Source organism: Sus scrofa, chromosome 6 (genome assembly GCF_054392235.1).
Source record: "Sus scrofa isolate SSC_HxYL_T2T_F1_AM1 chromosome 6, Sscrofa_HxYL_maternal_Yorkshire_Landrace_v2.0, whole genome shotgun sequence".
Classification (NCBI taxonomy): Eukaryota; Metazoa; Chordata; class Mammalia; order Artiodactyla; family Suidae; genus Sus; species Sus scrofa.
This window is the reverse complement of record NC_139388.1, coordinates 46,940,465-46,955,826: the sequence shown is the minus strand read 5'-3', so window position 1 is coordinate 46,955,826 and position 15,362 is coordinate 46,940,465. Positions and strand designations below refer to the sequence as shown.

The following is a 15,362-nucleotide window of genomic DNA, read 5'->3' as shown; positions in this document are numbered from 1 at the left end:
ATATATATATATAAAACAAAAAAAATTTTAAAAAGAATGCATATGTATGTATAACTGAGTCACTCTGCTGTACGGCAAATTATCACAACATTGTAAACCAACTATACTTCCAATATTTATTTATTTATTTTAATTTTATTTTTTCGTCTTTTCGAGGGCCACTTCCCGCGGCATATGGAGGTTCCCAGGCTAGGGGTCTAATCGGAGCTCTTGCTGCCAGCCTATGTCAGAGCCACTGCAACGTGGGATCCGAGCCGTGTCTGCAACCTACACCACAGCTCACAGCAAGGCCGGATCCTTAACCCACTGAGCAAGGGCAGGGACCGAACCCGCAACCTCACAGTTCCTAGTTGGATTTGTTAACCACTGTGCCACAACAGGAATTCCTACTTCCAATTTTTAAAAAAAGAAAAAAAAAAAGACGTGGATGTTGAGATAAAGGTTGTCAACAGTGCTTGTCAAGCGTCCATTAAAAAGGGCAAGTTATTGGAGTTCCTGTCGTGGAGCAGCAGAAACGAATCCAACTAGTAACCATGAGGTTGTGCGTTTGATCCCTGGCCTTGCTCAGTGGGTGAAGGATCCAGTGTTGCTGTGAACTGTGGTGTAGGTTGCAGACGTGGCTCGGATCTGGTGTTGCTGTGGCTGTGGTGTAGGCCGGCGGCTGCAGGTCTGATTAGACCCCTAGCCTGGGAACCTCCATTGCCGCAGGTACAGTCCTAAAAAGACAAAAAAACAAACAAAATAAAAGGGGCAAGTTATGGACCCAAATCTCTATTTGTAATGATGAAAAAGTAGTTGAGAAATATTCAAACTAATATTTTCATTTAATACTGAATGATAATGAATATTTAATTATTTTATTGAAAACAATAATCATTTTTGAAATTAAAAACAGTAATTTTTTTACTATGTAATACTCAACCATGACTCTAAGATATTTAAATGTCGGAGTTCCCATCGTGGCGCAGTGGTTAACGAATCCGACTAGGAACCATGAGGTTGCGGGTTCGGTCCCTGGCCTTGCTCAGTGGGTTAATGATCCGGCGTAGCCGTGAGCTGTGGTGTAGGTTGCAGACGCGGCTCGGATCCTGTGTTGCTGTGGCTGTGGTGTAGGCCAGTGGCTACAGCTCCGATTCGACCCCTAGCCTGGGAACCTCCACATGCCGTGGGAGCGGCCCAAAGAAATAGCAAAAAAGACCAAAAAAAAAAAAAAAAAAAAAAAGATATTTAAATGTCCTCTTTTCCTACTTTTATTTTTTATTTTTTTTTGTCTTTTGTCTTTTTTGTCTTTTGTTGTTGTTGTTGTTGCTATTTCTTGGGCCGCTCCCGCGGCATATGGAGGTTCCCAGGCTAGGGGTTGAATCGGAGCTGTAGCCACCAGCCTACGCCAGAGCCACAGCAACGCGGGATCCGAGCCGTGTCTGCAACCTACACCACAGCTCACGGCAACGCCGGATCGTTAACCCACTGAGCAAGGGCAGGGACCGAACCCGCAACCTCATGGTTCCTAGTCGGATTCGTTAACCACTGCGCCACGACGGGAACTCCCCTACTTTTATGGAACATAAAAGCATATGGAAGTTCCCAGGCTAGGGATAGAATTGGAGCTGTAGCTGCTGGCCTAAACTACAGCCCTAGCAACTCGGCATCTGAGCCCCGTCTGTGACCTACACCACAGCTCACAGCAGTGCCGGATCCCCAACCCACTGAGCAAGGCCAGGGATTGAACCCTTGTCCTCACGGATACAGGTTTTGTTACCACTGAGCCACAGGGGAACTCCCAATGTCCTTTTTTCCTACTTTTAAATGTTTACAAATTTAAAAATATTTTAGTACAACTGAATAAATCAAAATAGTCTTTCTGAAAGAAGAACAAAGTCTTTCTGAAAATTGAGGGTTTACACTGAATACCAACATTTCTGTCAAAATGGAGAGAGATCTGTGGCCCCCAGCGGGGCCATGAGATATTCTCTATGACTGGTTTCATGTGTCACCCCTGGGGGCTTGCGTGACGACAGAAGCACGGGTGTCAGACCCCACACACTGATGCCAGAACACCCAGAAATGACTCACCTTCTCTTTCTTTCGTCTGTGCTCTTTCTTGGTCTTGTGTTTTTCTTTATTCTTTTTATGTTTCTCTTTGAGAGGTGCCTCAAATTTCTGACGAGCATCTGAAGCATAAATGTAATAAAGACATGAATGAGAGACTATGGAGGAAAGGAGGCCAAATGACTGAATCAGGAATATGACGCAGGTGGAATGTTTATCATTAAGGCAGAACTCCTGCCCTGCCTCCCAGATAAACAAGCAGATTAGCGTACTGCATTGCAGCTCTATGTTCAGAAACTGCCAGAAACCTCAACCTAAGACCTGTGTGATCCAACCAGTATCTGGCCACAGCCTTATCTGCCGGATGAAGATAAAGTCAGACCAGAATGCCTACAAGCCTTCTGTGATTTAACATCCTCAGGTAAACTCAGAGTCAGAGCAGGGTCTGAATCTGGCTGTCACCAGCTCTGTGCGCTTTGGCATGTTGCTAAACCTCTCCAGGTTTTTAGCTATCTTCCCATCTAAAAAAACCAGGGAGAATAAGAATCCCTATCCTCAGATGGGACCAGACACATGAATCCTGCAACCCCAAATCTGGCACATCAGCCACTCCCACACCATCTTCCCTTTACAAAAGCACATGAATTTGCCTTATAAGTGGAAACACTAAAGAATCAGCATCATGGAGTTCCTGTCATGGCTCAGGGGTTAACAAACCTGACTAGGATCCTTGAGGACATGGGTTAGATCCCTGGCCTCAGTCAGTGGGTTAAGGATCTGGCGTGGCCCTGAGTTGTGGTGTAGGTCACAGACGCGGCTTGGATCCCGAGTTGCTGTGGCTCTGGCGTAGGCCGGGGGCTACAGCTCCAATTCGACCCCTAGCCTGGGACCCTCCATATGCCACAGGGGCGGCTCCAAAAAGACCAAAAAAAAAAAAAAAAAAAAAATCAGCATCAAAACAACATAATGTACATGATCACTAAAAATGACTAAACAAGTTGCATGTGTTTAGATTCTCCACCTCCAAATTCTGACCAAAATGTTTTCATAGCTCATTAATTTCTGGGTACTCAAACCAGCAGAAAATCATCGGTAGTAGAAACAACGTAGGTCATTAAGTCAACTTTTTTCTATCTAAGAAAAGTTCCAAGATATTCCAGGAGTGGGGTTTATTTTCCAAACCCAGTTAACAGATGTCTGCAATTTTTTCTACTCCTATAGTTTGGCCAGGTATTTCAAAATTTGACCTCCCCAAACTTTTTTTTTTTAATGCTAGTTTTTGGAAAATAACCCAAAGACCAAATTAAGTTACTAATTACTACAAAGATATCAAGGACAGCCTGGGAAATGGGCACAAGTAACTTAGCTTTCAAGTGCTCATGCACGTATTTTAAACTAAAAAGCTGAACAATTATACAAATGAGAAATACATTCACCGCAATTTTTCAGAACTTCACACTTTTTACTCCTCTCTATTTTATATCAACCTTTTGAAGGCTGGGTTAGTTAACCAAACCAATATGTGGATGTGGGCACTGTAAGAAAGTATAAAGTAGATAATAAAATTTTAGGAGCTCCCTTGTGCTGCAGTAGGTTAAGGACCTGGCATTGTCGCTGGAGCAGCTTGGGTCACTGCTGTGGCAAGGGTTCAATTCCAGGTCCAGGAACATCCACATACTACAAGCATGGCCAAAAAAAAAAAAAAAGATAAATAGAATTTATAGAATTTTATGTCAATTTATATGTCTGGGCCCTGTTATCAGATGTTTGTTAACCCAGATTTCAAAGAGATGATAAACCAATCTAAACATTTTAATGTGTGATGTCAATTTAAGCTGGCACTGAAGAGAAGCTATTAACAGACACTGGGGGAGGAGGAATGAATTGTATTTACCTCTGAAAGGATTTGTTTTATTTTATTTACTACATTACCCAAAGAATGAAAAAGTCTCAGAATATCCTTGTCCTTGCAGTTCCCATCCCCCCCCCTTTTTTTTTTGCTTTTTAGGGCTGCATCTGTGGCATATGGGAGTTCCCAGGCTAGGGACCGAATCTGAGCCACAGCTGCAGCAACGTGAGATCCGCGCCTCGTCTGTGACCTACACCACAGCTCACGGCAACACCGGATCCTTAACCCACTGATCAAGTCCAGGGATCAAACCCAAAACTTCATGGATACTAGTTGGGTTCATAATCCACTGAGCCACAATGGGAACTACCCCCCATCTCATCTTTGCATCCTAGATTTTTCTTTTTTTATTAAAATAATAGTGACAAAATTTGAAATACTTAGGGACCACATCTGTTAAAAGGTTAAAAAAAAATTAAAGGTGTCTGAGGCTGAAAAGCAACAGCTATCATTTAGGTACGAGGTGGAAGCACCATTTTCCAAATGTGGCTGAGACTAGATATACCAGAAGCAAACATATACATATGGCCTCGTGCTGGATTACAACAGTGGATGGGACGACACAGTTAGCGCTGTCACATCTCGGGGGAGAATCTGGTCCAATGCGATCGGGTAACGCAAAGAGCTCTCGACTCACTGGGGCAGAAGACTGGAGGCAGCTGCGGGCCGAACTCTTCTCTTTCATCAATCTGCATCTTCTGAATCGGGAAGAAGGGCACGGGCTCCTGGGGCACTGGCTCGCTAGCTGAAAAACACCAGGCTATTAGTTTAATATTATGTGCCAAAGAGTAATGTGCTTGAGTCTTCAATGAAGGTCTGCTGCCACATGCTTTTCTTCAGGGTCCTGCTCATGCCGGGCACTGAGGGCATAGCAGTGAACACTCTGCCCGACCTCTGACCTCACGGACCGCTGAGCTGGGATGTCAGTCACACAAGGGCACCTGTGACCAGGTGCCCCAGGGGCTGTGCCAAGGGAGTGGCGAGGCTCCTTGTGGCACACACTCCGCACACCTGAGACCTGAAAGGTTGAAAACCATCTTCTAGGAAGGGCCATCTGAGAAGAAAAAAAGACTTACAAACAAACAGGATGTAAGATGATGTCCTAGCTCAGGAGGCTTCATTTCACTCAGAATAAATTATCAAAAGGAGTTCCCTTGTGGCACAGCAAGTTAAGTAGCTGGCATTGTTGCTGCAGTGGCTCAGGTTGCTGCTGTGGCCCAGGTTCAGTCCCTGGCCTGGAAATTTCCACATGCTAAGCACAGAGCCCCAAAATAAATAAATAGTCAAAGAGGAGAAAAAGTGAATACAAACAAATTAGCATGTTCACATTAGTAATCTTGTTAAATTAAAGTTAAAGTAGGAGTTTCCATCGTGGCGCAGTGGTTAACGAATCTGACTAGGAACCATGAGGTTGTGGGTTCAATCCCTGGCCTTTCTCAGTGGGTTAAGGATCCGGCGTTGCTGTGAACTGTGGTGTAGGTCGAAGACATGGCTCGGATCTGGGGTTGCTGTGGCTCTGGCGTAGGCCAGTGGCTACAGCTCCAATTAGACCCCTAGCCTGGGAACCTCCATATGCCATGGGAGCGGCCCAAGAAAAGGCAATAAATAAATAAATAAAGTTAAAGTAAAATTAAACTTAGAGTTTTTAAACAGATGATCATACCCTCAGATAGAAGAGATTTAGATGCAGAAGGCCTAGAAAAATCTGAATCAAAGTGCTAGTGGTGGTTATCTCTGGGAAGGGGAATTCCAAGGGACTTACGCTTTCCACATTGTTGTATTTTTAAACTTTTCAAGTAATATATGACTTTGTAATAAAAAAGTAAGTTTTTTTTTTCCCCCACAGAAGAAATAGACACATTTGTAATCAGCTAAGGGCAAACTATTTTATATCTCTACATAACTTTTTTTGATATTGTTGTTTTTCGTTTTTGTTTTGTTTTGTTTTTTGTCTTTCTAGGGCCGTACCCAAGGCATATGGAGGTTCCCAGGCTAGGGGTCGAATTAGGGCTATAGCTGACAGCCTACACCACAGCCACAGCAACTCAGGATTAGAGCCGCATCTGTGACTTACACCATAGCTCACAGCAACACTGATCCTTAATCCACTGAACGAGGCCAAGGATCGACCCTGTATCCTCATGGTTGCTGGTCAGGTTTGTTTCTGCTGACCCACAATGGGAACCCCTCTATGTAACTTTTTGGTAAAAGGCCCTCAAAAATTATACTCAAGGCCATCCCAGACTGACTATGGTGTAGGCTGTCAGCTGTAGCCCCAACTCAACCCCTAGCCTGGGAACCTCCATATGCCTTGGGTACAGCCCTAGAAAGACAAAATACAAGAGCAGGCAGAACAATCTAAGGCTGAGACGAGAAATTCTGTGCAGCTACCTAAGCATCTGAAGAGTTTCCCACCTTTGCAAGCACCAGATAACCTCCTTTCCTGAGCCAAAACTCTGGCTGCAGTGAACAGAACAAGTAGGATATGCAACTAACCAAGTGTTAGGCTGCTAACCAAGCTAGTAGTAACCAAGCTACTAACCAAGCCTAACACTTGGTTTTCCACATATATATATATATATATATACACCAGAGATTTATACCAGCTGGAAAAAAAAAGAACTCTGCTTCACTACAATTAAAAATACGAAAGGTTATAAATCATAAAAAAATTTTTTGGACCATTCTACTACGGAAACTTGGGTCTACTAAAGGAAACAAAAGCAAACAATAAACAAATAGGATCTAATTAAACTAAAAATCTTTTGCACAGCAAAGAAAACCATCAACAAAATGAAAAGACAACTGAATGGAGAAAATATCTGCAAATGATACGATCAATAATCGGCTAATCTCCAAAATATTTAAACTGCTCATACAACTCAACATCAAAAAAACAAACCACCCAATTAAAAAATGGGTAGAAGACCTGAATAGACCTTTTTCAAAGAAGACATACAGAGGGCCAACAGGCATATGAAAAGATGCTCAACATCCCTAATTAGCAGAAACATGCAAATTGAAACTACAATGAGATTTCACCTCACACCTGTCAGAATGGCCATCATCAAAAGGGCCACAAACAACCAATGGTGAGGATGTGGAGAAAAGTACAGTGTTTGTGGGAATATAAATTGGTGCAGCTGCTATGGAAAACAGTACGGAGGGGCCTCAAACACTAAAAATGTAACTATCATATGATCCAGCCATCCCATTCCTGGGCCTATCTCCAGAAAAAAAAGAGAAACTCTAATTCGAAAAGATACATGCACCCCAGTGTTCACAGCAGCATTATTACAACAGCCAAGACACAGAAGCAGTCTGAGTGTCCACCGCAAGTATCCACAGATGAACATGGATAAAGACGTGGAATGGAATGGGATAGACTCCTCAGCTACAAAAAAGAATGAAATTTTGCCATTTGTAGCAATGCGGATGGACCTGAAGGGTATTACGCTAAGTGAAATAACCCAGACAAAGATTAATACTGCATGTTATCCCTCACAAAGGAATCCAAAAAAATGAAACAAATGAAGGAATATAACACAACAGAAAGAGGAGTTCCCGTCGTGGCACAGTGGTTAATGAATCCAACTAGGAACCATGAGGTTGCGGGTTCAGTCCCTGGGCTTGCTCAGTGGGATAAGGATCTGGCGTTGCCATGAGCTGTGGTGTAGGTCGCAGATGCGGCTTGGATCCCGAGTTGCTGTGGCTGTGGCGTAGGCTAGTGGCTACAGCTTTGATTCAACCCCTAGCCTGGGAACCTCCATGTGCCGTGGGAGTGGCCCTAGAAAAGGTAAACAGACCAAAAAAAAACAAAAACAAAAAACAAAAAAACAAAAACAGAAAGAGACTCACAGATATAGAAAACATGTTAGTTACCTGTGGGGAGAGAGAAAGGGGAGGGGCAAGAGAGAGATGGGGATTCAGAGGAACAAACTACTATGTGTAAAATAAAAAGCTACAGAGATACTGTACAGCACAGGGAATATAGCCCATACATACATACATACACACACACACATATATATATATATATTTTTTTTTTTTTTTGTCTTTTTTATCCTTTTTAGGGCCTTACCCAAGGCACATGGAGGTTCCCAGGCTAGGGATCGAATAGGAGCTGTAGCCGCTGGCCTACACCACAGCCACAGCAACACTAGATCCGAGCCGTGTCTGAGACCTACATCACAGCTCATGGCAATGCCGGATCCTTAACCCACTGAGCGAGGCCAGGGATCGGACCCTAAACCTTGAGGTTCCTAGTGGGATTCGTTTCCGCTGCACCACGACGGGTACTCCTATAGCCAATATTTTACAACAACTTTAAATGGGGTATAATTTGAAAAAAATTGGAATCACTGTCATACACCTGAAACTAATATAATATTGTAAAGTAACCATGCTTAAAACTTATGATACTTTTCTGGAGTTCCCGTCGTGGCGCAGTGGTTAACGAATCCGACTAGGAACCATGAGGTTGCGGGTTCGGTCCCTGCCCTTGCTCAGTGGGTTAACGATCCGGCGTTGCCGTGAGCTGTGGTGTAGGTTGCAGACACGGCTCGGATCCCGCGTTGCTGTGGCTGTGGCGTAGGCCCTGGGCTACAGCTCCGATTCAACCCCTAGCCTGGGAACCTCCATATGCCGCGGAAGCGGCCCAAGAAATAGCAACAACAACAACAACAACAACAAAAAGACAAAAAAAAAAAAACAAACAAAAAAAAAAAACAAAAAAAACTTATGATACTTTTCAAATTAAAAAAAAATTTTTTTTTGGCCACACCCTCGGCATGCAGAAGTTCTCAGGCAGGGACTGAACCCACGCCACGGGGTGACAATGCCGGATCCTTAATCGCTAGACCACCAGGGAACACACACCTAACTATACTTTTTTAACTAAAAAAAAATACGAAAGATTAAAACATCATCAATTGCTAATGATCCTGGCTTAAAATGACCCACTAGACGAAGGGGCAGCTTCTCTAGAGACATCCCTGTTTTCTTTTTTAGATCCCAAGTCTGAAATACTTGACATACCTTGTGCCACAGATGATGGCTCCACCAAGTCAGTCTCTTGGGGACTTTTGAAGTCATCCTCCCTGGTACCCTCCTGATCGTCCTCACTGTCGCCTTGCTCATCCTCAGAGGAGGAAGACTTTTCATCCGAGGAGCTGGCAAAGATGGCTTTGAATAAATCCATGGACGGGCGGCTACCTTCTCCTTCGGGCTGGGAATCCACACCTTTGTTTGCCACCTGGATTAATGGTGAAAGAGGAGTCAGGACTGAAGCAAGGGTGAAAGGAGCCACGTGTTCTAGCACACCGTGCCCGTGAGCACGCACACGCGTACGCACACATGGGCACATGCACACACATGCCTGCACACGTACTCATGTTTGCGATCACATACACGGATCTCCACCCCCACGCACAGCCTGACTAAATGGTGATGGTGATTACCCACGGGCCTCATCCCGTGGTGCTTCTGATTCGACCCCTGCACACGGCACTGCTGGTAGAAGCGGCTGAAGCCTCTTGTGGAAAGAGGTCATTCATCTGAATTGCAAAGGACCTAGAAAAAGGCAGTAGGGTCGAGCACAGATCCTCCATCCCGTTTGCAAAAGTCTACCCAAGGCTTCAGAGGTCCAACATGAAAGGTCGTGAAGGCAGTGTACTCATATAAAAGTGCAGAAGAGAAAACTGGGGGCCCTCCACACAGAGGGTAGGGTGTCAGGAACATGCTGGCATGTTCATAGCACACCATGCCAGAGCGCGCCTCTGCAGCACAGGTCACCCTTCCTAGAACCAGCCCGGGTCTGGAGAGTCAGGTCAGCCAGTGAAGAGACGGCGACTCTGTCCACACTCTATTCTATAGAGGAGGCGCAAAGGTATGAAGAAGACAGGGCCCCCCACTCCAACAACCCACCACCCAACAGACAAGGGGTGGTCTAAGGTGCCAGGTGTGAAGAGCAGTGACTAGCGAGCCCAGGGCTGGCCTAGAACAGAAGCCACTCCACCCTTCCATCTCACCACCGAAGGACGTGGGTCGGGGCCACAACAGGCTCTGTAAACGATGAGAGGCTCTCGTGCCCAGGGTGGGTCTGGACTCCACCACCAGCTCTCCTTACTCTCAGCCAGTAGTCACGCCCCTGTCCCACATCACCCCCAATTTCTGGAGGAGAGTTACAAATACTCAGGCAAGGAAAACTGATACAAGAGAGTGGAATTTGTGATTTTAACATAAACCCTTTTCATATAAAAAAATTAGAGAAAAAAAGCCACTAAAAAAAATCAGGACAGGAGTTTCTGTTGTGACTCAGCAGTAGTGAACCCAACTAGTATCCATGATGCGGGTTCAATCCCTGGCCTCACTCAGTGGGTTAAGGATCTGGCGTTGCCGTAAGCTGTGGTGTAGGTTGAAGACAGGGCTCAGATCCAGTGTGGCTGTGGCTGTGGTTGTAGCTGTGGCTGGTGGCTACAGCTCTGATTCAACCCCTAGCCCTGGAACTTCCATATACCGTGGGTGCGGCCCTAAAAAGACAAAAATAAAAAATAAAAAATAAAGTTACAACTATATGCAGATATTACCCAGCAATCTCACGAGGTATTTACCCTAGGGGAGTGTAAACTTATGGTCACACACCAATCTGCACACAAATGTTCACAGCGGCTTTATTTATGATGGCCATAGCTGGAAACAATCATATATCCTCAAAGAGTGACTGGACCAAGGAGCTGTGGTTGCAGGTGTACAATGAAATATCATCCAGCAAAAAGGGACGAACCATTGATACACAGAGAGTACTGATGACTCTCAAATGTAGGCCACTAAGTGAAGGAAACCAGTCTCAAAAGACTACTATACACACATGGTATGTAGAGCAATAAACTATAGAGACAGAGAACAGATGAGCGGTTGACAGAGGTTTGGGGTCGGGGGAGGGTATGACTACAAAGGGACAGCATGAAGGAGTTTTGGGGCATGATGGTACCATTTTGTATCCTAGTTGTGGCTGTGGTTCCATGAATCTCTACATGTGAAAAAACTCATTGAACTGAACATTATTGTAAAGTCAAGGTTAATGCATGGTAATTTTGTAACAAAATTTTAATGAAGGATATTAGAGACAAAATGAACTTTTTATTAACTTTTTTTCCTTTTTCCTTTTTGGCTGCCCTGCAGCACATGATGTTCCTGGAACAGGAATCAGATCCGAGCTGCAGCTGAAACCTATGCAGCAGCTGTAACAACACCAGATCTTTAACCCACTGTGCCAGGCCAGGATGGAACCTGCATCCTAGCGCTGCAGAGATGCCGCCGATCCTGCTGCACCACAACAGGAACTCCTAAGTTCAACTTTTAACTATGATTGCAGTACTTTAAAAAAAAAAAAACCCAATGGATATTTTCCATATAGTCTCCACAAAAGAGAAGATGTGTCACTTGAAAAATTCTATTTTTTATGCAATATAGTGAATTTTGTTTCAGTGGTAATGCTAAGTGAATATTCAAGGCAGAGAAGTTTATAACTTCTCAAGTGATTAAAGCCATGATTGAAAATTGTTGAAAGGCAGGGCATGTGTTGGCAAACTATAGCCCATGGGCCAAATCCAATCCTGTTTTTGTAAATAAAGTTTTATTGGAACACAATTTTTTTTTTTCAAATTGCCTGTGATATCTTTTACCCTCCGGAGCAGAGGTGAATAGTTTCTAGAAAGACAGTATGGCCCACAAAGGCTAATAATATATTTAATATCTGGCCTTTCACAGAAAAAGTCTGCCAACTGCTCTATCAAGTAATAATAGCGCATCACACAGAAAAAGGCAAAGTCCACAGTCAGCCTGGCAAAGAGAACCTGAAAGCCCCACATACCTTATTTGAGACCGGTTCTGTCACATGCTCTTCCTCTTTTTTCACTAAGGAGCTGGACTCTTGTTTAGGTGGACCAACTTTGGATCTAGCCAAACTTAAAAATTCACTAATGGAATCTTCTTTCTTTTCCTGTTTAGATGTATCCCATCTGGACGGCTTCCGTGATTCTGAAAGGGAGGATAGAGATCTAACATCAGAATGAGCAAGCAGAAGGCCAGCTCTGCCTTATGGTTCATTCAAGAACACCAGCGAACTTACTGAGGGCCAGGCAGCGCGCCAGGTGCTGGGGATGCAGCAGATGCTGAGGCAAAGCCCAACCCCAGTCAGTGCACACCTGGACCACTTCTGCTGTGTGTGAGCTAATTATCTGTATGAGCCATTCTCTTTTTTTTTTTTTTTTGTCTTTTTAGGGCTGTACTCGCTGCATATGGAAGTTCCCAGGCTAGGGGTCAAATTGGAGCTGCAGCTGCCGGCCCACACCACAGCCGCCCAAACTTGGCATCTGAGCCACATCTACAACCTACACCACAGCCACAGCAACTCAGAATCCGAGCTGTGTCTTTGACCTACACCACAGCTCATGGTAACGCCAGATCCTTAACCCACCCAGTGAGGCCAGGGATCGAACCTGCGTCCTCATGGATGTTAGTCGGGTTCGTTACCACTGAGCCACCACAGGAACTCCAAGGATTCTCTTAATAGAGGGAGAGCTGGGACTACGTGCACCATGAGGATGACCCCACCCTTTACGTCTCTCCCCAAGACGGCCTAGGAGGTTGAGACCACCGTCAGCCCGTGGCCCTGGGGACGCCCTACTCACTGTCGGGACCTCGGTGCTGAGGACCTTTTTCGCTTGATGCTTGAGTTGCAGGTGAGGAAGCTGACTCTGGGATTGTCAGGAAGTTGAAGACGGAGTATTTGTCACGTTTCACTCTCGGTAAGCCAACTAAAGTTGAACTGGGGGTTGAAAAGGAAACACGTATCTAACTTGACTGACAACGGCAAGGCAAGGGCAAGATCCAATTCCTGTAAACCTGTGCATCTCATGCTTTTCACCAGTAACTCTTCTACTTGGCTGAACAGTTTCCTTAAGATGTTTTTATCTCCCAAGGCAATTTAAGAAATAAATGGGAATGGGTGACTTTAGGAGCCCCCACAAGTTTTTTCTTATTCCAGTAAGAGCTAAAATTTAACTTTGACAATGGATTTCCATGAAGGGAAAGTTCCACTGCTAAAAATATACCTAATTTTTTTTTTTTCTTTTTAGGGCCGCACCTGTGGCATATGGAGGTTCCCAGACTAGGGGTCCAATTGGAGCCATAGCTGCTGGCCTAAGCCGAAGTCACAGCAACACAGGATCCGAGCTGCGTCTGCGACCTACACCACAGCTCACAACTATGCTAGATCCTTAACCCACTGAGTGAGGCCAGGGATCGAACCTGCGTTCTCATGGATTCTGGTCAGATTCATTTTCCACTGAGCCACGACAGGAACTCCTAAATCTTCTGACAAAGACTCTGATTCAACGGTATATGCCTTCGTGCAGGGTTTACAATCAACTGAGGAGGTGCTGAACTTGTGTAAAGAATCAGAAGACACAAGTCTATGTGCATCATGGAAAAGGTGGCAACTTAGGCAAGACATTTTTGTAACGACATTTCTGATTTCATTAGCTGCAGTACAGAATAGAGTTTGCTAGCTGGGTATCTGCCTATCTTTTTGGTAACAAATTAATAGAAGTTAAATCTGCAAAGGTTGCAACGTTGAGCCTTTCCAATTAAGTTCATCTAGAGAAAAGGAATTTAAATGAGTGTGTAGGGGGAAAGTTAGCTCTAATATGGGGGAATAAGATCTCATGTAAGGGCAGGTTTATCCAACTTACTCTGGATAAGGGTCAGGGACGTTAAACCTCTTACACAGAAGCTTGTCAGGGTGCCACTCAAATGTGTCTCGGGTAAGCTTCCCAAACATCTTCATCTTCACAGCCGACTGCTTGTCACTGACGTCATTCTAGGGAAAGAGTCACCTGTTTCATCAGGCAGCCACACAACTGACCTGTCTGCTCGTCCATTTATAACTTTGCAAACACTCTTCTAAAATTTCAATTTTTTTTCTTATTTTTTTCCCTTTTTACAGCAGTACCTGCGGCACATGGAAGTTCCCAGGCTAGGGACTGAATCGAAGCTGCAGCTGCCAGCCTGTGCTGCAGCTACAGCAACACTGGGTTTGAGCTGCATCTTCGGCAACGCTAGATCCTTAACCTGCTGAGCCACAACGGAAACTCCTCTTCTAACTTTTCAAAACAGCTAATTCTACATTTTTTGCTGAAGCACACTGTAAGCTAAAAACATAAAGCCATTTCTTTTTCTTTCTTTTTTGGCTGCACCCACGGCAATGGGGAGGTTCCTGGGCCAGGCATCGAACCCATACCACACAGTGACCCAAACCATTGCAGCGACAATGTTGGATCCTTAACTTGCTGTGCCCCAAGGGACCTCTCATAAAGCCATTTCTTATCCCATGGTGCCGTGTGTCTTCTGATCTTTTCACTGGAGGAGTTAATTTTTTTTTTTTTTTTGTCTTTTTGCCACTTTTGGGGCTGCTCCCACAGCATATGGAGGTTCCCAGGCTAGGGGTCGAATTGGAGCTGTAGCCACCGGCCTACGCCAGAGCCACAGCAACACAGGATCCGAGCCACGTCTGCGACCTACACCACAGCTCACGGCCATGCCAGATCGTTAACCTACTGAGCAAGGCCAGGGATTGAACCTGCAACCTCATGGTTCTTAGTCGCATTCGTTAACCACTGCACCACGACAGGAACTCCAGGAGTTAATATATCTGGCTACACAGCACTTTAATTTTGAAATTCACCACGTAGGGAATGGTGGCGACCGACCTCTTGGTCCCGGGGGACTTCCACCTGATCGGAATCGTCCTCCTCCTTGGCGTGAGTGAACCGGGAGGAGAGGGTGGAGTGGGAGGACACGTACAGCCGGGCTGCCCGGGAGAACTCATCCCGCTCGCGGCCCCGCTCCCACTCTGTCATACTGGGGTCCAGACAACGTTCCAAGGCATCTGGAGGAGAGACGAAGAAACTGCTGAACTTAAAGGAAAACACCTCATGGGTACCACTGTATCCCTGGAGATTTCACTGCAGGAGACATAAACACTTCCCCTGGTTTTTAAGAGCATAGTGGGGAGGTACTTGGCAGCTAATATTGCTCCCGCCTCCAAAATGATGCTTTTGTCGAATTCTGCCCACTGCATATAACTGGGGAGAACATCTGGGGACTAACGCATGGTGAAATTTTCGCAGCAGGGAACTTCTTACTATGGCCAGAGAGTAAGAATTCATCCCAACCATATTCCTAAAGTTGAGGAGAAAACACTCCTTTCTCTAACTTTTTTTTTTTTCTCTTAATTTAACGAGTAACATGAGGAGTGTAGATTCTTAGTAGGGAGTTAAGGCACAGCACACAAAGATCTGCTTTTGAGAAGCAGCTCCTCTAATTTGCTGACAAGCTCTCA

The 15,362-nt window shown here is 44.9% G+C and overlaps 1 protein-coding gene across 5 annotated transcripts in view; it reads right to left on the bottom strand.

The window, feature by feature from the left end:
- The window catches only part of GPATCH1 (G-patch domain containing 1), a 46,304-nt gene that overhangs the window by 5,321 nt on the left and 25,621 nt on the right, over positions 1-15,362 (bottom strand). Inside the window, exons 12-18 of one of the 5 annotated variants that reach the window (XR_014805992.1) lie at positions 14,731-14,909; positions 13,714-13,841; positions 12,652-12,788; positions 11,832-11,998; positions 8,996-9,212; positions 4,596-4,703; positions 1,684-2,171 (exon numbers count right to left, since the gene is read on the bottom strand). Coding sequence is in view for 2 of the 5 variants with exons in the window: in XM_021094288.2 (XP_020949947.2) it covers positions 2,074-2,171; positions 4,596-4,703; positions 8,996-9,212; positions 11,832-11,998; positions 12,652-12,788; positions 13,714-13,841; positions 14,731-14,909 (1,034 nt within the window). In the remaining 3 variants the exon portion in view is untranslated. Of the gene's footprint in view, positions 1-1,683; positions 2,172-4,595; positions 5,517-8,995; positions 9,213-10,457; positions 11,999-12,651; positions 12,789-13,713; positions 13,842-14,730; positions 14,910-15,362 lie in introns of those variants that run through there. The other 4 variants (XR_014805993.1, XM_021094288.2, XM_084960365.1 and 1 more) reach the window with 4 other exon arrangements.